This window comes from Scylla paramamosain, chromosome 24 (assembly GCF_035594125.1).
Source record: "Scylla paramamosain isolate STU-SP2022 chromosome 24, ASM3559412v1, whole genome shotgun sequence".
Classification (NCBI taxonomy): Eukaryota; Metazoa; Arthropoda; class Malacostraca; order Decapoda; family Portunidae; genus Scylla; species Scylla paramamosain.
This window is the reverse complement of record NC_087174.1, coordinates 20,611,362-20,633,175: the sequence shown is the minus strand read 5'-3', so window position 1 is coordinate 20,633,175 and position 21,814 is coordinate 20,611,362. Positions and strand designations below refer to the sequence as shown.

The window sequence follows — 21,814 nt, the reverse complement described above, 5'->3', positions numbered from 1 at the left end:
AAATAATCGAGCCAAACAAGTTATTTGGCGCGCTTAATATTTTTTTTTTTTTTTTTTTTTTTTTGTTACTGATGCGTATGACATGGTGTGAAGGTTTTCCATCCGCATTTTATTTTATTTTTTTTTTTCAAATGAAATATATCAAATATGAATATACACAAATTATTCAACTGCATCCTCTCAGGAGGAGGCAGTAGACACCTGCCGAAACGATAATTACTCCCAGTGAGGAATAAAGCACTGTTCAGGGGGTGCTGTGAACTTATCATTAAACCCAGCTGTGACCCTCACTGAACGTTTCCCTTTATGTCTCACAACACAAGGGGGCAGTCACAGCCTGCCCTCTAAAGACAACTCTCTTCCTCCACACAAAACTACAAGCACCTAATAACACACACACCCTTCACTCAAAAATTTTAAAATCATCATGGCGACTCCTACACCAGCCTCGGAGTCCCCATCTGGGGAGGGGACCATAATGTCCCCAGGTCGGACTGCCTTTCTGTCGACGACCCTAAGTGTCTTGACACCCCCCTCAACTTTTTCTTCATTAACTTCTGCAACATTCGCGGTCTAAGATCTAATTTTCAATCTGTAGAACACCACCTCTCCTCTTCTAAACCTCATCTTCTTTTCCTCACTGAAACTCAGCTGTCTGAGGCAACTGACAGTGGCCCCTTTTCTGTTCCCTCCTACTTTCTCTATCCTCATTTTCGATCCAGAGCTGGATGCTGCGTTTATGTGCGCAATGACTTAACCTGCTCTCGTGCCCACGCTCTTGAATCTTCCGAGTTTTCCACCATCTGGCTACGACTACAGAGTCACTCTCATACTAAATTTATCTGTGCTCTATACCTCTCACCTAACTCCTATGATTATAAGAAATTCTTTGACTACTTAACTTCCAAAGTGGAGCACATACTGACCCTCTTCCCTTCTGCAGAGATCTCCATTCTTGGAGACTTCAATGTTCACCACCAGCTTTGGCTTTCCTCTCCCTTCACTGACCATCCTAGTGAACTAGCCTACAACTTTGCTATCCTCCATGACCTAGAGCAATTGGTGCAACACCCTTCTCGTATTCCTGACCGTCTTGGAGATACGCCCAACATTCTTGACCTTTTCCTGACCTCTAATCCTTCTGCTTATGCTGTCACCCTTTCTTCTCCGTTGGGCTCCTCCGATCACGATTTCATATCTTTATCTTGTCCTATCGCTCCAATCCCTCCTCAGGATCACCCTAAGCGAAGGTGCCTCTGGCGTTTTGCCTCAGCTAGTCGGGGGGACCTGAGGAGGTATTTTGCTGATTTTCCTTGGAATGACTACTGCTTCCGTGTCAGAGACCCGTCTTTGCGTGCTGAGCGCATAACAGAGGTGATAGTGTCCGGCATGGAGGCGTACATTCCTCTCTCTTTTTCTCGTCCTAAATCTTCTAAACCTTGGTTTAACACAGCTTGTTCTCGTGCTATACATGATAGAGAGGTGGCCCACAAAAGATACTTAAGCCTTCCATCACCAGAATCTCATGCACTTTATATTTCTGTCCGGAACCATGCCAAGTCTGTTCTCCAACTAGCGAAAAACTCTTTCATTAACAGAAAATGTCAAAACCTTTCAAGATCTAACTCCCCTCGTGATTTCTGGCATCTAGCCAAAAACATCTCCAATAACTTTACTTCTTCTTCTTTCCCTCCTCTATTTCAACCAGATGGCACCACTGCTATGACATCTATTTCTAAAGCTGAACTCTTCGCTCAAACCTTTGCTAAAAACTCTACCTTGGACGATTCTGGGCTTGTTCCTCCCTCTCCTCCACCCTCTGACTACTTCATGCCACGTATTAAAATTCTTCGCAATGATGTTTTCCATGCCCTCGCTGGCCTAAACCCTCGGAAGGTTTATGGACCTGATGGGGTCACTCCAATTGTTCTCCGAAACTATGCCTCCGTACTTGCACCTTGCCTAGTCAAACTCTTTCAGCTCTGTCTGTCAACATCTACCTTTCCTTCTTGCTGGAAGTTTGTCAACATTCAGCCTGTTCCTAAAAAGGGTGACCGTTCTAATCCCTCAAACTACCGTCCTATTGCTTTAATTTCCAGCCTATCTAAAGTTTTTGAATCTATCCTCAACAGGAAGATTCTTAAACATCTATCACTTCACAACCTTCTATCTGATCGCCAGTATGGGTTCCGTCAAGGTCGCTCTACTGGTGATCTTCTGGCTTTCCTTACTGAGTCTTGGTCATCCTCTTTTAGAGATTTTGGTGAAACTTTTGCTGTTGCCTTGGACATATCAAAAGTTTTTGATAGAGTCTGGCACAAAGCTTTGATTTCAAAACTACCCTCCTACGGTTTCTATCCTTCTCTCTGTAACTTCATCTCAAGTTTCCTTTCTGACCGTTCTATTGCTGCTGTGGTAGACGGTCACTGTTCTTCTCCTAAATCTATTAACAGTGGTGTTCCTCAGGGTTCTGTCCTGTCACCCACTCTCTTATTATTCATTAATGGTCTTCTAAACCAAACTTCTTGTCCTATCCACTCCTACGCTGATGATACCACCCTGCACTTTTCCACGTCTTTTCATAGACGTCCAACCCTTCAGGAGGTAAACATGTCACGCAGGGAAGCCACAGAACGCTTGACTTCTGATCTTTCTCAAATTTCTGATTGGGGCAGAGCAAACTTGGTATTGTTCAATGCCTCAAAAACTCATTTCCTCCATCTATCAACTCGACACAACGTTCCACACAACTATCCCCTCTTCTTCAATGACACTCGACTGTGCCCCTCTTCTACACTGAACATCCTCGGTCTGTCCTTTACTTATAATCTGAACTGGAAACTTCACATCTCATCTCTAGCTAAAACAGCTTCTATGAAGTTAGGTGTTCTGAGACGTCTCCGCCAGTTTTTCTCACCGCCCCCAGCTGCTAACTCTGTACAAGGGCCTTATCCGTCCATGTATGGAGTATGCTTCACATGTCTGGGGAGGTTCCACTCATACTGCTCTTCTAGACAGGGTGGAATCAAAAGCTTTTCGTCTCATCAACTCCTCTCTTCTAACTGACTGTCTTCAGCCTCTCTCTCACCGCCGCAATGTTGCATATCTAACTGTCTTCTACCGCTATTTTCATGCTAACCGCTCTTCTGATCTTGCTAACTGCATGCCTCCCCTCCTTCCGCGGCCTCGCTGCACAAGACTTTTTTCTTTCATCCCTATTGCCTATTCTGTCCACCTCTCTAACGCAAGAGTTAACCAGTATTCTCAATCATTCATCCCTTTCTCTGGTAAACTCTGGAACTCCCTGCCTGCTTCTGTATTTCCACCTTCCTATGACTTGAATTCCTTCAAGAGGGAGGTTTCAAGACACTTATTCATCAATTTTTGACCACTGCTTTGACCCTTTTATGGGACTGGCATTTCAGTGGGCATTTTTTTTTTATTAGATTTTTGTTGCCTTTGGCCAGTGTCCTTCCTACATAAAAAAAAAGAAAAAAATACAGTAACCAAACATCAGTTAATATAACTCTCTCTCTCTCTCTCTCTCTCTCTCTCCTAGTTTACCTAGCACTTCGCATCAACAACTATCATTGTTATTATTATATGAGCATAAGAAAACTTGCTACCTTTATACTTTAATTACTAAAAAATAAAAAATAAAAAAAAAACACGCGGCATCCTTCCGAAACATGTGCCGTTGAAAATATAAACACAGAATGGCCTTTCATCGCGGGCTTGAAAGGAATCCTCCTGTAAGATCAAGATCAAGCTGGCACTGCTTGACTGTAAACAAAATAGTACTGTTTGGCTGTTTGTACTGACCTTGATGTTATTTCGAAAGATCATCTAGAGAAAATTGAATGGTTGAGCTATATAGTTCACCCTTAAGGAAAAACAACAAGAATCAGTGATGCAATAAAGAGAGTGAGGAGTGCAGAGGAACATACCTGGCAGCTTTAGAGGGGGCATTGTGGCACAACGAGGGAAGATAGCCTACTGTCAGCTACAGTGTCTCGTCCTACAGAAACCTCTCGCAAGTCTTCTGGAGGCTTTGTAATACCACACTCCGACAAATATCTTTAGTTGTGCTGTCCTTCAAGTCACTGCACTGCCTTAACATGCCACGCCAATGTTTTAGTACAGAGAATAAACTCCTGGATGAAGTTGTGCAGTCTGTCTGTGAACATATTGAATGCCAAGTATGACCGGTATAATACAGAGAAAAAGCAACCCTTTATAAACTAGTCTTCCTTGTTCCTTTCTCTCTTCATTCTACAAACCAGCACCCTCCTTAGATTCAGTTAATTCACTGGCTTATATCCAGCATTAATTGAAGTGCTTGGTCTGATTAGATAGTAATTCATTACAGAAAACTCATAAATGCTCCAACTTGTGCTGCGGGAAAAGCAACAAATGTACAGACTTCCGTTCATTGATGTAGGAATGCCGGGCATGCAAGTGCTGGGCATGCATCACTTGCCCATGGTAATTGCAAGAGTACAGCACATGTATGGCTAATGTTCACACTGGATATGATCTCAACTAACAATACTTTTTTTTCAGATTTGTTGCTGATGAAGCTGAGCAGAAGTGCAGTGAACAAATTTTGCATGAAATTCTTGATATATTTCCACACAATATCTTCAAAATGCCCCTAAGAAAGCAAGCAGAGGCTCTGGAGCATATGTGTTTTGTGAAGGTGGCTCAGACAATTCATTCTTTAGCTGTGAGTATTTCTTGTTTACTGAAGATCTACATGTTACATGTAATTGAAGGAAATTAGACTGTAACTGTGATGTGTACATATTGAGATTGCCTCTTCTTTTATCCTTTTTTCAGTGTTATGACATGCATGATTTGCTATTTTATTTCATGTGCTTATAAACACTGAGGCTGTCATTTATTAAAACTATATAGGAAATTCAGAATAAACCAATGAAAACTTGAAAGATGCATAAATATGAGATGCAGAGAAAAGTAAAGTATGTTGGCCTGTAGCTGTAAGGTCTTGCAATGTATAATGCAGATTGTTGCTATATAAAAAAAATAACAAGGAATTTTGTGCCTATCAGCTCATATTCATGTAATTAAATTATCTCCCTTTTTAGGTTCAATTAGAAGAAGACCCAGAATGTTGCAAAATGTCAAAAGAAGAACTCTCTAATATGGTATCAGCCCTGCCAGCAGTGATTAATGAAAACATGATTGTTAAAGTCATTGAAACCATCCACAAAACCTTCAGCAGAACACGACGGACAGTTGGCATGAAGACCTGCCTGGAGGTGTTGCTGCAGAAACACGTGCAGAGGCTGGAACTCAATGGACTCTTCTTTAAAATGAGACTTCAGGGCACAATAAACAGTACCATTAGAAACATTGTGTGTGCACGAGTGGCCACCATGAGGAACCTGATGACCCTTAATATGGTCAGTAAGTGCAGCGATGAGATCCTTTGTGTCTTGAGTGAAAAGTGTCCAGAAGTGAGTGACGTCAATGTATCAATATCAGACCTTGTCACAGATGCGGGAATCAAGGCTCTTGCAAAGGGTTGTCTAAAACTGGAAAATTTGGGTATATATAAATGCTGGAACATTACAACAGAAGGAATTGCTTATGTACTGAAACACAGCAAAAACTTGAAGAAGCTGAAGTGTGATCAGCTGGGAGCAGTCTTGATTAATGAGTTCAGTACTAGCAAGAGCACTTTTAAACTTACTCACTTTGAACAAACTCAGGTAAGGCAATTTATCTTTTTCTTTTTTCTTTCTCTAGTTTACCATCTGTCTCTTTTATCATGAAGATGGAACTAAGAAATAACAGATTACAGCATAATATACTTACAGTAGTGTACACTACTTTCATTTTCATCCTAATTATCTTTTGAGTATAATTCTGTTTCAGACAGTAGCCTCAAGGTTGTAGTTAAGCCTTAGTTATTGAAATGTCTTGGTCTACACTGTCCCTGTTCCAATTACAGTAAAATCCCTCTTATCCGGCATCAACGGGACTGCTGACGTGCTGGATACTTGAATATTGCCGGATACTTGAATAGAAGTGAAATTATGTCCACAATCACCACCCTACACTCACGCATTTTACCATAACAAAGATCAGCTGATCTTAATCAGCAGCTGATCTGATCAGCTGCTTAAGTGTAAGCACAACACGCTTCCTCTTTTCTACAACTTTAGGCATGATGAAGGCGTCAGGCGATAAACAGTGCACACGCGGGACTGAGTCACTGAGTAAACACAGTGCAGTGGGCTGCAGGTGGCGCGAAGCAGTGGGCTCTGGTGGCGAGGGGACAAAGTATGCCTCGCGCGGGAATTTTAATCAATTTTATGAGTACACATTGATTTTTTATTGATTTTAAGGCTCGGGGAAAAATGTGCCGGATACTTGAAACTGCCGGATACTCGAATGCCGGATGAGAGGGATTTTACTGTAAATGTTTCTGTAATTAAATATATTTTCTAGGCTTCTGTAATGCCTAGGTCACCAGAATTTCTTGATTTTATATATATTCTCTTTCTCTCTTTTTTTTATAATGTCCTTGTTGATACTTGAATATTTTCTGAACCTGAAATGGGCATTCAGCACATGCAGTGCATGGTACATGGCCTCTCTCATCGCCAGATTTGGTAATAAAAACTTCATTTACAGACTTTGTTTGAGCCCACAGCTGAAGATGTAAGATGGGTAGGGAGTGCCTGCCCCAGCCTTGAGTCTGTCAGCTTGTTTGTGGACGACAAGAACCTGTCTCTGGTGCCTCTCCTTGGGCAAATCAGGTAAATATTTTGTTTTGTAGCACATTGCTGTATATATTTATCAGTTTGAATTATTTACCTTCTCAAATCCTAATATGTGAACATCATTACAAACTGTTTCAGAGTTCTTGAAATAGAAACTGGGGTGATGCTTGGCGATGGCTTCATTGAGGCCATAAAGTACTTGGGCAAATCCCTCCAAACTCTACAGCTGAGTTGTGAGTCATGCTTGTATACTTGACACATTATATTAAACTTAGCTTTGTCTGTCTGTCTGTCTGTCTCTCCCCTAAAAGATGGGGTATTGAAAAGAGGAACAAAAGTGGAGTGGATGGCATTAGTATGGAAGGACAGGACAAAGTGCAGAAAACTAATAACCATGCAAAAAAATTGAGATTTTCATTGTTTTCCATCCAGTACGATCCAGTGTATGCATAATGAGCATAATGGTTATGAAGAAGTGACTGATGGTGGCCTTGCTTGGCTAACAATTTGGTTTGTGTGCAGGTAACCAAGTGCAGCAAGAGTTCATAGTGGTGCTGGGAGAGTGTTGCCCAAGTCTTACAACTCTCCACCTATCCACTGCAGCCCTGGAGGGGGATGAATTACTTGCAAACCCTGGCCAGTTATTTTCTGGTCTGACTGTTCTCCATCTCCAAGTTTGGAAGGAATCTGTCTTGAGCAGTGAGCACATAGCTATTTTGTGAAGTTGTTTTATTTGATGAAAAATACTGTGCCTTGGTAACAATGATATATTTTGAGATTAAGTAAAGTTTATACCACATATTACTTACTGATCAGAGAAAAATTTTTTTTAGCATTTTAAGTAAAGTTCAGATCACATATTACTTATTGATCAGAATTGCATGAGCAGCAGCTACCATAGTCATTTTAGGAGTATGCAAGGATCAATTTGATTAGGTTTGGTTAGATTAGGTCTGTTTAGATCTGGTAAGATAACATAATCTCACCTAACCTAATGTATTGTAGTCAATTTCAAAAGTAGCTGGGATGTCTGAACTTTTGTCATCCTGAGTTTTGACCAAGGGTCTTTTCAGATAAATGGGTCGACTTCTTCCTTTTGTGGTGCCGCAAATTGGAGTCTGTGTTGCTTAAGGCAGAAGTGGGATTCCTCACAGACCAATATTTGGGTACTTTGCTTGCAGTCAACCCTCTCACTGAAGCCAAGTACATTGTCATTGCATCAGATGAGTTTGTAAGTAACCTCAGTTTATCATTCAGTTCCTGAGTCCATATTCACAAACATTTTGGCACCATATCTATTATCTATTGAAAGTGACTGCAGTTTTCTTGATTCAGTTTATGGTTTAACAAGGCTTCTACATCCATGAGAACCTGACTAATAATTCCTTTGGTCTTTGTAAGTAATCCCTGTGAGACAACAAAACTTTTCAAAAACACAGTAACATTGGTAGTACATGTTAAGATATATTGCCACTGGACTGTCACGTTACTATGGTCACCTTATGACCAATATTTGCAAGTTGAAAGAATAAATGGGAGAAAAGTGGATGTTGACTATGTAGTATTATGACAGCTTGTTAATGGCAAGTAAAACAAGACAACTATCCTAATTTTCTCCTTTTCAGGTACCACTTACCTTGGAAAGTGTGCACAAATTGATGTCCTCATGTCCGGCTCTTGAAAATTTAGGTCTGTCATCCTGGAACATCACTGAGGAAGAATTTTTCCAGATCAGAGATGACATCAAGACCAACAACTATAACTTAAACATATCCTAAAATACTATTGTGGTAAGTGAAATGCATTCCAGATACTCCTAAAAAAGTTCATCTGTCTTCTCCTAAAGGCCAACATCTCCAAAAAGGATAACTAAAACTACATCTCCAGCAAAAAAATAAAATACAGAGGAATGGGATTTCCATTCTCCCACTCAGTCCCTTCCAATATTTTTTTAACAATGGCAGTTTTCTTCCAACTTGACAGTTTCGCTTCTGTCAATCCATCTATATACCAGGCCAGCAATTCCACACAGGTTGGCCCAGACAAAGCATCACACTTGTAACAGGGTCACTTGCCAAGGGAACAAAAAAAAAATCCCACTGAGGTGCCAGTCCCAAAAGAGATGTCAAGAGAATCATAAAAAAATTGAAGGATAAGTGTGTTAAAACTCCCTCCTGAAAGAATTCAAGTCATAAGGAGGAAATATAGAAGCAAGCAAGAAGTTTCAGAGTTTACCAGAGAAAGGGATGAATAATTGAAAATACTGGTTAACTCTTGCATTAGAGAAGTGGACAGAACAGGGATGAGAGAAAGAAGAAAGTCTTGTGCAGTGAGGCCATGAGAGGAGGGGGAAGCATGCAGTTAGCGAGATGAGAAGAGCAGTTAGCGTGAAAATAGCAGTAGAAGATAGCAAGAGATGCAACACTGTGATGATGAGAGAGGCTAAGATGGATAGAGGAAAGGAGTTGATAAAACATAAGATATCATTCACTCTTTGCCAGATCAGCCCCTGATAGAAAGGAGTAGTCTTTTGGACCACCTTACTAGATCACAGTGTTGTAGGTATAGCACAGCAGGCCACATACATCTATAGCAAGGCCTGACTTCTATGTATGGAAAAATGATTTTAAACTATTCCTGTTCAAAAGATTGTAACTGAAAATTAAGCACAACATTATATGGGAACATCATTGGGAATATAAACAGCAGCAAGGTCTGGGAGCTGTAAGTATTTTGTATTGAAAGTCTCCTCAGCGGCACACACGGAGGTTTTATCAGTAGTGCCACAATACAATATACTTTCCTGTGTTTAGTTGTACTACCACTCATGTTATTTCATTCTATTTTGGTTTTGCTCTTTCTTGGATGATGTTCAACAAGTAAACAAAGTGTGGAAAGTACCCAGATGTTAATAATTAAAAAAATTGTCTACATGCTCTGTATTTTGTGTAGGTAGGTATTCATTTTGTATTTTTTTTTTTTTTTTTTTACTCCTTAATCTTAACACTAAAATTACTGGACTATATTTTTTCCTCCAAAGTGATGGAAGAAATCATGCCGGGGCAGCTTTGGAGGGAGCTTGTCCTGCCTCACCTCCAGAACTACTTCAAATTCCTTGATCTTGCCATTTACATTATGGGCAGACCTGCTCCATGAAAGACTCAAGACAAGAGGGATTGAAACCCTTGTGCAGCTGCACAAGTGTGTGTGTGTGTGTGTGTGTGTGTGTGTGTGTGTGTGTGTGTGTGTGTGTGTGTGTGTGTGTTAGAACAATGTGACTTTTATTGTGTAGAGTAGCAATAAATTATATTCATATGAAGCTCATTACTTTCCAGGCCTCTCATGGATTATTATTGATTTATTTTTCAGTGTCATATGATCACAAAGGTGGTGATGGTGGCAGCGGGGGTAATAAAAACTACAGTATATTATAATAAAAAAAAAAAGTAAATGACAAAGAAATAATGATTCAGGCCTGCTCCTTTCAGATATCATCCCATCTTAACTTGATTGCCCTCATAACAATGATGATAAATACAAAATCTTCACAATTCAACATTTCCTACATAAGTACAGTATATACATGGAAATGACAGTATTCTTAGACATTTCCTTGTTATATCTTCTACACTTTCTTCCATTTCTTTGTAATGGGAGGGTCTATATGCATGCCTTTTGTCTGTGAAGAGATACGCTACCTCTCCTCTCTACATGACAGACTATATAGTATTCTAACAGTCTTGCCGAAATATGCAACATACCTGGTTAACTGACGAATATCAACATGAATTTAGCTCAGGTTACCATAATTAAAAAACACACTCATAAATAGGTAAACAAAATGTATTGATCACAGTCCACTTGGTACTCACTGCCAATATACCAAGGAATATATAAAAGAGAGCATGGCTGTCAGATTTCCTTAACTATTTTGTTTGTGCTCCACCGTGCGTCACTCCTTGGGTTCACTCTTGTGGTTCAGCTGTTCAGATAAGTGACTCGGTTTCTCAGATTTTTTTTTTTTTTTATGTAGGAAGGAAACTGGCCAAGGGCAACAAAAATCCAATAAAAAAATATGCCCACTGAAATGCCAGTCCCATAAAATGGTCAAAGCAATGGTCAAAAATTGATGAATAAGTGTCTTGAAACCTCCCTCTTGAAGGAATTCAAGTCATAGGAAGGTGGAAATACAGAAGCAGGCAGGGAGTTCCAGAGTTTACCAGGGAAAGGGATGAATGATTGAGAATACTGGTTAACTCTTGCATTAGAGAGGTGGACAGAATAGGGGTGAGAGAAAGAAGAAAGTCTTGTGCAGCGAAGCCGTGGGAGCAGGGGAGGCATGCAGTTAGCATGAAAATAGCGGTGGAAGACAGCTAGATATGCAACATTGCGGCGGTGAGAAAGAGGCTGAAGACAGTCAGTTAGAGGAGAGGAGTTGATGAGATGAAAAGCCTTTGATTCCACCCTGTCTACAAGAGCAGTATGAATGGAACCCACCCCCCTAGACATGTGAAGCATACTCCATACATGGACGGATAAGGCCCTTGTACAGAGTTAGTAGCTGGTGGGGTGAGAAAAACTGGCGAAGACGTCTCAGAACACCTAACTTCATAGAAGCTGTTTTAGCTAGAGATGAGATGTGAAGTTTCCAGTTCAGATTATAAGTAAAGGACAGACCGAGGTGTTCAGTGTAGAAGAGGGGGACAATTGAGTGTCATTGAAGAAGAGGGGATAGTTGTGTGGAAGGTTGTGTCGAGTTGATAGATGGAGGAATTGAGTTTTTGAGGCATTGAACAATACCAAGTTTGCTCTGCCCCAATCAGAAATTTTAGAAAGATCAGAAGTCAAGCGTTCTGTGGCTTCCCTGCGTGAAATGGCTAGGTAGCAGGTTCAGTCCGGTTTACTTCAACTGGTTTCTGAAATGGGTGTCAAATTGGTCGGTAATACCAAATATTTATATGTATCTTGATCAGTAACATTACACTGTACTAAGAGAGAGAGAGAGAAAGAGAGAGAGAGAGAGAGAATCAAAACTCGGAGCATTCCGGAATCCAATCACTCAAGCTGAAAAGAATTCACCAATACATATCTTACTTCACAGGGTGCCTTGCGGTACATTACAAAATACAGATATATTGTAGCTGAACTGTATCGTTCATTATTCTATTATTCGAAGTTATTCAAGCCTTCAAGACTCCGTCAAATTCAAGATCTACGATAAGATTTAATTAATCACTTCATAAATTATATTTGTTTCATTATTTACCCTGCGTCGCAAGCTTCCGAGGCTTCCAGGAGATATGCAACTGCGCGAAAGGAATGCGTCAAAAAACGCCTTTCGAAGAAAAAATGTTTCCAAGACGCTTGCAAAGAAGACGCCTTATCCTCTGACTAATGATAGAATAAATTTTCAGTGTCTATTCAATGGTATTAACAACTTTATCTTCTTTTGAATTATTTCTTGATGGTGCTCAGAGCAGGGAAGACTCCATAACAATGCTACGCCCCTCCAGGTAATTCCAATACGTGGAAAGAAAACTTCCGCACCTCCACTATATTTAAAAGGTTCTTGTTGAAGGAACATGGCTTTTTACAGTTTTTTTTATGATTCTAGCGACATATTAACTCTACTTTTTATATTATTAACAGGAGAAACATTCTTGAGAAACCGCCTAATTATCTCTGTGGTCTTTGAGAATAGTCGTGCTGAAGAGCAAAGCGAGTACAGGGCAAGCCCACAGACGTGATAAAGATCAAGATCCCCAAAACCAGGAAGGAGGCGTAGCCCTACTCTACAAGAAAGAAAGAAGACTGAAAGTAGAGGAGATTGATGTGGGGGAGTGTACAAGTAGTGAGGACGTGCTTGCAGTCAGAGTGGAATGCATGGATGGTCGTGGCAGACCAGAGAAGGTGGTAGCGTACATGACTGTCATGGGTGAAAGAGCAGAGAGGGAAAATAGGAGGAAGTATGACATACTTAAGAAAGTTGTGAGAGAGCATGGAGAGGAGAGAGTGCTAGTTATTGGGTGACATGAATGCACATGTGGGAATACTGGGGGAACAGGTGAACAGGAATGGTGAAATGCTTGGAGAGTTTGTTGATGAACTGGAGCTGGAAAATCTGAATGTTACTTTGGCTGAGGGGCGTGTGACTCAGAGTGCAAGAGAGCAGGAATCGGCAATTGACTACGTGTTGGTGAATGGAAGAATGCGTGATATTGTGTCGCACATGTGGATAGAAGAGGATGGTTTGGTTGATATTGTGTCTGATCACAACATGCTGGTTGTGGAGTGCTTGATGCAGGGTGGGAATGAAGTGAAAGTGGCAAGTAAGAAAAAGAAGTGGAGACTGAGAGATGTAGGGTGGGAGAACTTTCAGGTTGATCTGAGTGAGAGAAGCTGGGACGATGAAAGTGTGCATGACATGGAGCATCTGAATGAGAAACTGGTTGAGGACATGAGGGGTGCTGCTGGGAACCAGATAGGGTTTGTGAGAGTAGGTAGAAGAAAGAATGTATGTAAACCATGGTGGAATGATGAAATCAGAGCGGCTAGGAAGGAGCGAAAGAGAATGAGTAGACAGTGTAGATGGCTGAGGAAAAAGAGGCATGAAAGCGATGAGGCAGAGAATGAGTATCAGAATGCATGGGCAGCGTATGTGAAGCAGCAGTGGTTGACAAGACGAATGATAATGAATGCTAAAGTGAAGAGTGAAAGGAGTGTGATTCAATCTTTAAGGGAGAAAGGTATGGAAGGTGGCCGTGAATGGTACAAGTTCATGAGAGGTGAGAATATGTCAGGCAGTGTTGGTGTGGAGAGTCTAAAAGTGGAGGGTGTAGTTATAACAGAGAAGGATGGAATCAGGGAGGCAATCAAAGGGTTCTGGGAAGAAGTAGGTGGGGTAGGTGAGATGTTTAGTGTGAGAGAAGGATGTGTAACACTGGAAAGGAAGAATGCAGATGAACTGGATGAAAGAATCAGTAGGGATGAAGTGGAGAGGTGTGTGAGAAGGCAGAAGAATGGCAAGGCAGCAGGTCCAGATGATATATCCTATGAGTTCTACAAGAATGGTGGGGAGGTAGTGATAGACAGAATGATTGAGTTATTCAACCGAGTGTGGGATGAAGAGAGAGTGCCAAGAAAGTGGAATGAGAGCCAAGTGTGTCTGTTGCATAAGGGGGGATTTAAGAGTAAGAATGAGCTGAAGAACTAGAGGCCAATTGCACTAGTGAATACAATAGGTAAAGTTTTCAGTGCAGTGTTGAATGAGAGACTGTGTAAATGGATTGAGAGAGCTGGAGTGCTGGGTGAAGAACAGAATGGTTTTCATAGGGATAGGAGAGCTGAGGACAATATGTTTGTGGTGAATGAAATGATTGAGAAGAAAAAGAAGGATGGGGGTAAATTGTACCTAGGTTTTTTGGATATAGAGAAAGCTTATGATAGAGTGAACAGAGAAATGCTAGGTAGAGTCTTAGAAAAGATTGGATTGAGTGTAAAGATAGTTAACATAGTGCAAAGTATGTATGTGGACACAAGAGCTAGATACAGACTAGGAGACATAGAAACAGACTGGGTGAAGAGTGAGAGAGGAGTTAGGCAGGGCTGTATATTGTCACCAACCCTTTTTAGCCTGTATACAGAGGAGCTAGCAGCCAGGATGAGAAGAATGAATGTAGGGGTAAGTGTGGGGAATGATAAAGTATGTGTGCTCCTTTATGCAGATGACGTAGTTGTTATGAGTGAATCGGCAGATGAGCTTCAAAGTTTGTTGGATGTAGTGGATAGCTATGGTAAAGACTTTGGAGTAAGGTTTAGCAGTGAGAAAAGCAAAGTAATGATTGTGAATAGGTCAGAGGATGAAAGTAATGTGGTATGGAGACTTGGAGAGAATGCATTGAGACAGGTGCAAGAATACAAGTACTTAGGGATGTGGATGAGTCCTAGTGGGTGTGCAAAGGCAAAGTATGAAAAGATAAGTATGGTAAACCAGTGGATAGGTCGATTGGGAAGCGGGGCAAGGATGAGAGCAAGTAAGTATCATGTGTTGAGAGAAGTGTGGAAGAGTGTGGCTGTGCCATGTATAATGTATGGTATGGATGTGATTGCATGGAATGAAAGTGAAATTGATAAGTTAGAAGTGGGCCAGAATAGAGTAGCAAGGATGGCACTGAGTGCATCGAGGTGCACAGCAGTTGAAGCCTTGAGAGGTGACATGGGATGGAGCACCTTCAGAGAAAGACTCACAAAAGCCACACTTAGGTACAATATTAGGCTTGAGAGAATGGATGATGCAAGAATAGCAAGAAAGGTGTACCTGTGGTATGAAAAGTGGAAGCAAATGGAGGAAGAGATGCATGAGAATGACAGACAGGAATGGATTGCAAGTTGTGTGGGCGATAAGAATGGCTGGTAGGAATCAAAATGAGCGTGAATGGGTGGTAACAAGAGGAGGCAGAGTGGGAGCCGAATGGGATGTGAGAAAATGGAAGAATGAGATAAACAAAGAAGTGAAATGTGTGGGACTGAATGAATGGAAGAATGAAATGGAAAGAAAGAAGACCTTGGAATGGTACAAGGAGAAAGAGGCCCTGAGGTATGAAAGGTGGTATGATGGAAGCCTGGGCGGTGATCTTCTCTTCCGAGTGAGGGCACAGTGTATGGATGTGAATGCAAGGAGTTACAGGTGGTCTGAGTCCCGCAGCAAAGTGTGCCAGATGTGTGACATGGGAGAGTATGAGACGGTGGAACATGTGGTGCTGGAGTGTGTGAAGTATGCCAGAGACAGGAATGAGATGATGCAAGTGATACTGACTGAGTTAGGGCATGATAGGAATGAAAGAGTGGAGAAGACAGGAAAGGAATGGATGGTGTTGTTGCTGGGACTGTGTACAGAGGCGAATGAAAGGATGATTGAGGTGGTGAAAGAGTTTCTGGAGAGAATGTGGCGTGCCAGGTGTAGGAACAATTAGGATAGAGGATGCTGTTCGTTTCTCTTTTTTTTTTTCCCCCCTTCTACAGGAGTTGCCGATCCAAAGGCCTGGCTCAGGAGTGATCCTGTGCCACCTGTACCACACTTAGGTACAAGATTAGGCTTGAGAGAATGGATGATGCAAGAATAGCAAGGAAGGTGTACCTGTGGAATGAAAGTGGAAGCAAATGGAGGAAGAGATGCATGAGAATGACAGACAGGAATGGATTGCAAGTTGTGTGGGTGATAAGAATGGCTGGTAGGAATCAAAATGAGCGTGAATGGGTGGTAACAAGAGGAGGCAGAGTGGGAACCGAATGGGATGTGAGAAAATGGAAGAATGAGATAGACAAAGAAGTGAAGTGTGTGGGACTGAATGAATGGAAGAATGAGATGGAAAGAAAGAAGACCCTGGAATGGTACAAGGAGAAAGAGGCCCCGAGGTATGAAAGGTGGTATGATGGAAGCCTGGGTGGTGATCTTCTCTTCCGAGCGAGGGCACAGTGTATGGATGTGAATGCAAGGAGTTACAGGTGGTCTGAGTCCCGCAGCAAAGTGTGCCAGATGTGTGACATGGGAGAGGATGAGACGGTGGAACATGTGGTGCTGGAGTGTGTGAAGTATGCCAGAGACAGGAATGAGATGATGCAAGTGATACTGACTGAGTTAGGGCATGATAGGAATGAAAGAGTGGAGAAGACGGGAAAAGAGTGGATGGTGTTGTTGTTGGGACTGTGTAGAGAAGCGAATGAAAGGATGATTGAGGCGGTGAAAGAGTTTCTGGAGAGAATGTGGCGTGCCAGGTGTATGAACAATTAGGATAGAGGATGCTGTTCGTTTCTCTTTTTTTTTTCCCCTTTCTACAGGAGTTGCCGATCCAAAGGCCTGGCTCAGGAGTGATCCTGTGCCACCTGTACCATCAAGATCAAGATCAAGAGAACATCAAGATCAAGATCTAAAACGAAAACATTGCAGCTTGTTAGAACACCGGCGGCCGTTATGTGACACTTTAGGACATCAGCACTCAGTAACCAGTGCGTGACAGCTTGCATCTTTGGAAATAAACGACCAGTAACGCCAGCAGATATCAGAGACGTGCTTGTGCAATGTAGTCAGGCAGACAAGGAACGCTGCTGTCACCGCGACTCAGTAAGCGTACCAAGTTCGAGACAAGGGAGACAAGCTCATTGTAGCTACAATGTCATGTGCTGAGAGTTATATAATATTATGCAGCTGTCTATTTCTCAAGTACACACGTGTCTAACTTAAACTTTTTTTTTTCCAGCGTTTACCACAATGTTGCCAAGGATGCTATTCATCCATGCCACCAGACAAATATTCCTGGGAGGGAAGGGTGTAGGGCAGCCCAGCATGTGGAGATGCTACCGCCCTCTGCCGTTTCCTCATGTTGAGACATTACACAGGTTCAGCAGCACCAGGTAAGGGCCAACACCAAGTCTTGGCAAGGAATTTCATGTCTGTATATTTTAGGATAAAACTCTTGGTAGTTTTTGCTCTTGGGAAAATTACACGTATTGTATGTATGGAAGCTGATCAAATTAGTGCCTGACTAGGCCTAAAAAGGGAAGTAGCTCGGATTATGTATATAACACAGGTAATCACTTATTTTCTTCATCTTTTTCTGAGGAACAACTATCAGTGAAAATCGTCACTTCATAAGTTACAAACTGATTGGGCAACACTACAGTAATTTCCCATTTGTATGGAAAAAATTTAATTTATGTCAAACATTTGTCTCATCTTTGTGGTGCCATATATATCTGTATAACCACCAGCATTCAGGACCCCAGCCTGAGAAGGTTACGTCTGTACAAGCGAATTTTTGCAATTTCTCTGTTTGGGGGAACACTTTTCGCTGCCTGGTACCTTAAGAAGCAGAAAGGAGTGAAGCTTAAAATACTACTGGAGGATTTCACAAGAATTCCAGTTGATGATTCACTCTTTGGCTCTCCGGTTTCATTATACAGGTAAGATATTGCAAGCTTTCCATTCACTTACATGATTTTATGATGCATTTTTCTGTGTATGAAAAATATGCAGTTTAGGTTATACTTGTCTACTAAGTATCACTTACTGCCTTAGGAAAAGAGTGGATATTGTTGAATTTTGTGGTGTAATAAAACATTATGAAAAGTAAATGTAAGAAATAAAGAATAAGACTTTTATGGCTGTAAGAAAAATATAAATTGTGAGTGACAAAGGTAAAAAGTTGACAAATGACATGTTACTGTCAGAGAATTATAGAGTTGAATGAATTAAGGTAGGGTGCTTCACCTCTTTAAACAGACTTCATCGTACCAGATGATCGCGTGTAAATTGTAGTACTTTTTGGCTGTATCATATGTCAGACTAACTTGGTACTGGGACTTAAAAATTTGAATGTGTTCTTAACCATCTAACTTGCTCATTTTGTGAAAATCAGAACATAAGAAAATATGGCAAGCTGCAAAAATCCATCAGGCCGATATGAGGCAGTCCATGTAAAAATATGTATAATGGTAATGATAAGGCATATGCTTTAAATCTAATATCACCACATTTATTCCTTATTTAAAAATTATATTACAGGCACAAAGGATACATCTTTCCTGGTCAGCTGGTGATGTCAGGTGTGTTCAAGGAATTACATGATTTCCAGTTCAGGCAAGAGGATCTTCTAGTTGCCAGTTATCCCAAAGCAGGTACACATGATCATTATTTTCTCACTTATAAAATAGGAGCTCCCATAGATACATATGCATAAGTATTACATGAATGTTAACCTCCTGCAGTGTGTAGGGTCAGTTTTGGGGCTTGGAAAGTAGGTCCCCTGAAGTGAAAATCTCTGCTTGTGATGTTGTTGTAGCAATGAGGTTGGGGCACCTTAAATCAATCAGTCAGTTAGTTTTACTCATCACTCCTAACTGTACTCATCTGAAATGTTCTCACTTGTAGCTGTAACATGTAGTTTTAGTTTTTAAGTTTCTGAGATTCTTATGGTTCAGTGTTATTTTCCAGAATAATGTTGAAGGTCTTATCTACTTTGAAAAATCTGTTGTGTTATGGAAATAACACTGCTGCTTTATGTGTGTAATGTAGGAAATGCATCTTTTAACAGTTAAAAAAAAGTATCTTGAAATTAGTTGAGGCAAGGTGTGTTCAAAGAATTATCATACAATGTTTATATACCTGACTACTAATAGCTTATCAAATATTAAATAGTGAGAGTGACTAAAGTTACCTAGCTTTTGTATGCAGAGAAACAAGTATCTAGGAATGCATCATTTCATTAATTCACTTTCATATAGACTATTATTGTTTGCAGGCACAACATGGGTACAGGAGATTGTGTACATGCTAGCACACGGCTGTCAGAAGACTAATGAAAGTTCAGAAATTTTGGAGACAAGATTTCCATACCTTGAATATCCTTATCCAGGAATTAAATCTCTTGTTCTCAAAAAGGAAAAGAGGTTTATCAAGACTCACTTGCCCATCAGTCTCTTACCCACTTCTTTTGAAAACAGCGGCGCCAAGGTTGGGATTCACTACTCAGATGACATTATTCAATAATCTTTGAGAAAAATAATAGACATTTAGCAATACATCACCATAGCATCATCTTTCTTATTTTTGACAATTGTGAAATGTCTCATACATATACAGCTTACAGGAGAGGAGTTTATGAAGTAGTGGCTTTTACATGTGAAATATGTCTATCATACATATGCAGCTTATAGGAGAGAAGTTTATGAAGTAGTGGCTTTTACTTAATCAACAGCAAAGTAATCTGATGGAAATAGAGCATCACGAGAACTACACTGTGAATTTTTATAGTTACTTAAATTGCTTCCATTATTCTTTTTTCTCCTTTATTTCCAGTTAATTTACATCGCAAGGAATCCTCGAGATACAGCAATATCATACTTTTACTTCATGCAGCTTCTTACTCAGTGTGATTACCAAGGAACTCTCTCCAGTTTCATTGACATGTTCCTCTCAGATAAAGGTGTGTACCTAAGAGAATAGAAACTCTGCATTGCTTAAGTGTTTATTGCTTCTTTATAGACTGCTTGGCACCTTCTTGTTTATATCCCTATTTCTATTCTACAGCAATGTACAGTCCATATTTTGGTCATGTCCTTGGGTACTGGGAAGCTCGACACAACCCCAACATCCTCTTTGTTACCTATGAAGAACTTCATCAGAACCCACAGAAGATTATTAGAAAAATAGCAGAGTTCCTCAGTGTAAGTATATCTCTGAAGGAAGACCAATAAGATATTCTGTATAAGATTTTAATTAGTTATCAGAGTAGTGAAGAAAATGTGTGTTTATTTTGCAAGCTATGCATTTGAGTAAGTTAAGTTCTTGATATAAGATACCTGATTTATGTTATACTGTTAATACTTGAGTAATAGAATGAAATAATTATGATGCTGACTTATCACTTCTTGCCTTTACTTTGTAGAATAGGCTGCTCTCCTCTGAGTGCATTTTTGTTTCCTTTTGAGTCTTAGATTTTTTTTACATAATCTTTATCACTCATTCTTTGTTTATTAAACTTTCTAGTATAATCTGTATATATTTTTAATCTCTATTTTCTTGTGTTGCAGATTGATGTCAGTGATGTGGAAGTGAACCATGTAGCAGAAAACACGTCCTTCCCATGCATGGCAGCAAATCCAAGCGTTAACTATGAACACTGGAAAGATTTTGGATTTGCTTTCAAAGATAAGGGGACATTTCTTCGTAAAGGTAAAAATACTAACTGTTTTTTGTGATTCTTAGAGAAAGAAAATCTTGCAATTAACTTGAATCAATTGTTGCACTAGTACAGTCAATCCTCCTCTAATGCAAATTTCTGTAACATGATTTGCATTTAATGCAGAAGAAAACCTCTTCTTAAGTGACCAAAATCCACTCAAATGCAACTTTTCACATTTGAAACACTTGCCCACTAACCATCACTTCTCAGTGGCTCACTCCTGAGAATTAGTGAAGTAAGTCTCATGAGTCACATGTTCAAACTGAATGACTCTCACTGAAATGGTGCCACTGCACAGTGTGACATCAGCCTAAGTGGCCCTTCTATGCCTGTACTGCAGTGGCCAAGCACCCTAGACCTGATCCCAGCATCCAGCCTCCTTGTCACTGGAGTAATAGTACATAGGATTAAAGCTTGAGAGAAGACAAGTGATAGGTAGGGCCTTTTAAGGTAAATAAGTTGACTATCCACATGTATTTTTTATGCCAAAGCTTTACCTATAATGGGCTCAGAAAGGGGACTTTGGGTAGGGATGCAGAGGGAAAGAAGGTGTTTCAAGAGTTCTTCCAATATTATTTATCTCTAACACAACAGCCTTGCAGAAGAAAATTATCACGTTAGAGGAAAAATGACTATAATCATATTTGTGAGTATTTTTGTAAAAATCTTGTATAGTATTGACAGCAAACTTATTGGCCAGTTGTTTTTTCAATGTATTAGATGTCTTGTGTGACTGTCCACCTTTTTCAGTGTGAAATATTTTTTTCTAGTTTTGATATTTCATAAACATTTCTAAAATGCAGATTGTTTCCTTAGGTAAGATTGGAGATTGGCAGAGGCACCTGAGCAGCAGTCAAGTAGCAGCCTTTGAAGAATGGGAAAACAAGCATTTGAAGGATTCAGACCTAAAGTTCACCTATGTAATTCCTGCTCAAAATGATGTACAGTGACTGCAGGTTAGTAAATTTACCATGTCACTTGGCTGTGAAAATGCCCAACTTGATTTTTTTTTTTTTTTTAGTGTTGGGAAGAGTTTGGGATGATATTGTAAAATTGGAAAGGCTTCAAAGACAAACTTATTTTGAAAGACAAACTTATTTTGAGATTTCCTTAAATACAATTCAAAAGTAATGATGTAAATTTAGTTTAAGCTCTTACAAGTACCATCCCCTTTCATGCATTTCTTTTGAAAATCAAGACATGGATACATTACTTTCTCTACAACTGAAGGTACTTTAGGAAATGTTGATCAGCAGTGTGTGATGCGCCCTAAATCTCTTCAATGTTACCCTTCCAAGATCTCTTCATTGTGATATTTATCTC

At 40.3% G+C, this 21,814-nt stretch overlaps 2 protein-coding genes across 10 annotated transcripts in view; both read left to right on the top strand.

The window, feature by feature from the left end:
* The first annotated feature begins 3,719 nt into the window (after positions 1-3,719).
* On the top strand, positions 3,720-16,663 carry LOC135112864 (uncharacterized). Of its 9 annotated transcripts, none has more exons than XM_064027774.1 (9): positions 3,720-3,797; positions 4,564-4,726; positions 5,109-5,735; positions 6,664-6,788; positions 6,891-6,985; positions 7,275-7,451; positions 7,826-7,983; positions 8,378-8,542; positions 10,122-16,663. In XM_064027774.1, the coding sequence occupies exons 2-8, from the start codon at positions 4,649-4,651 to the stop codon at positions 8,528-8,530; spliced, it is 1,413 nt and encodes a 470-aa protein (XP_063883844.1). In that variant the 5' UTR covers positions 3,720-3,797; positions 4,564-4,648; the 3' UTR covers positions 8,531-8,542; positions 10,122-16,663. The 9 variants fall into 9 exon arrangements, with proteins under 9 accessions (XP_063883844.1, XP_063883849.1, XP_063883845.1 ...); XM_064027775.1 differs by having other exon boundaries at positions 3,769-3,785; XM_064027772.1 differs by having other exon boundaries at positions 3,769-4,033.
* The window catches only part of LOC135112866 (sulfotransferase 1 family member D1-like), a 10,466-nt gene continuing 5,241 nt past the window's right edge, over positions 16,590-21,814 (top strand). The window contains exons 1-9 of the mRNA XM_064027786.1: positions 16,590-16,872; positions 17,009-17,162; positions 17,520-17,711; positions 18,313-18,425; positions 19,049-19,260; positions 19,606-19,732; positions 19,837-19,973; positions 20,340-20,481; positions 21,308-21,447. Coding sequence (XP_063883856.1) covers positions 17,020-17,162; positions 17,520-17,711; positions 18,313-18,425; positions 19,049-19,260; positions 19,606-19,732; positions 19,837-19,973; positions 20,340-20,481; positions 21,308-21,441 — 1,200 coding nt within the window. The 5' untranslated portion in view covers positions 16,590-16,872; positions 17,009-17,019 and the 3' untranslated portion in view covers positions 21,442-21,447. The remainder of the gene's footprint in view (positions 16,873-17,008; positions 17,163-17,519; positions 17,712-18,312; positions 18,426-19,048; positions 19,261-19,605; positions 19,733-19,836; positions 19,974-20,339; positions 20,482-21,307; positions 21,448-21,814) is intronic.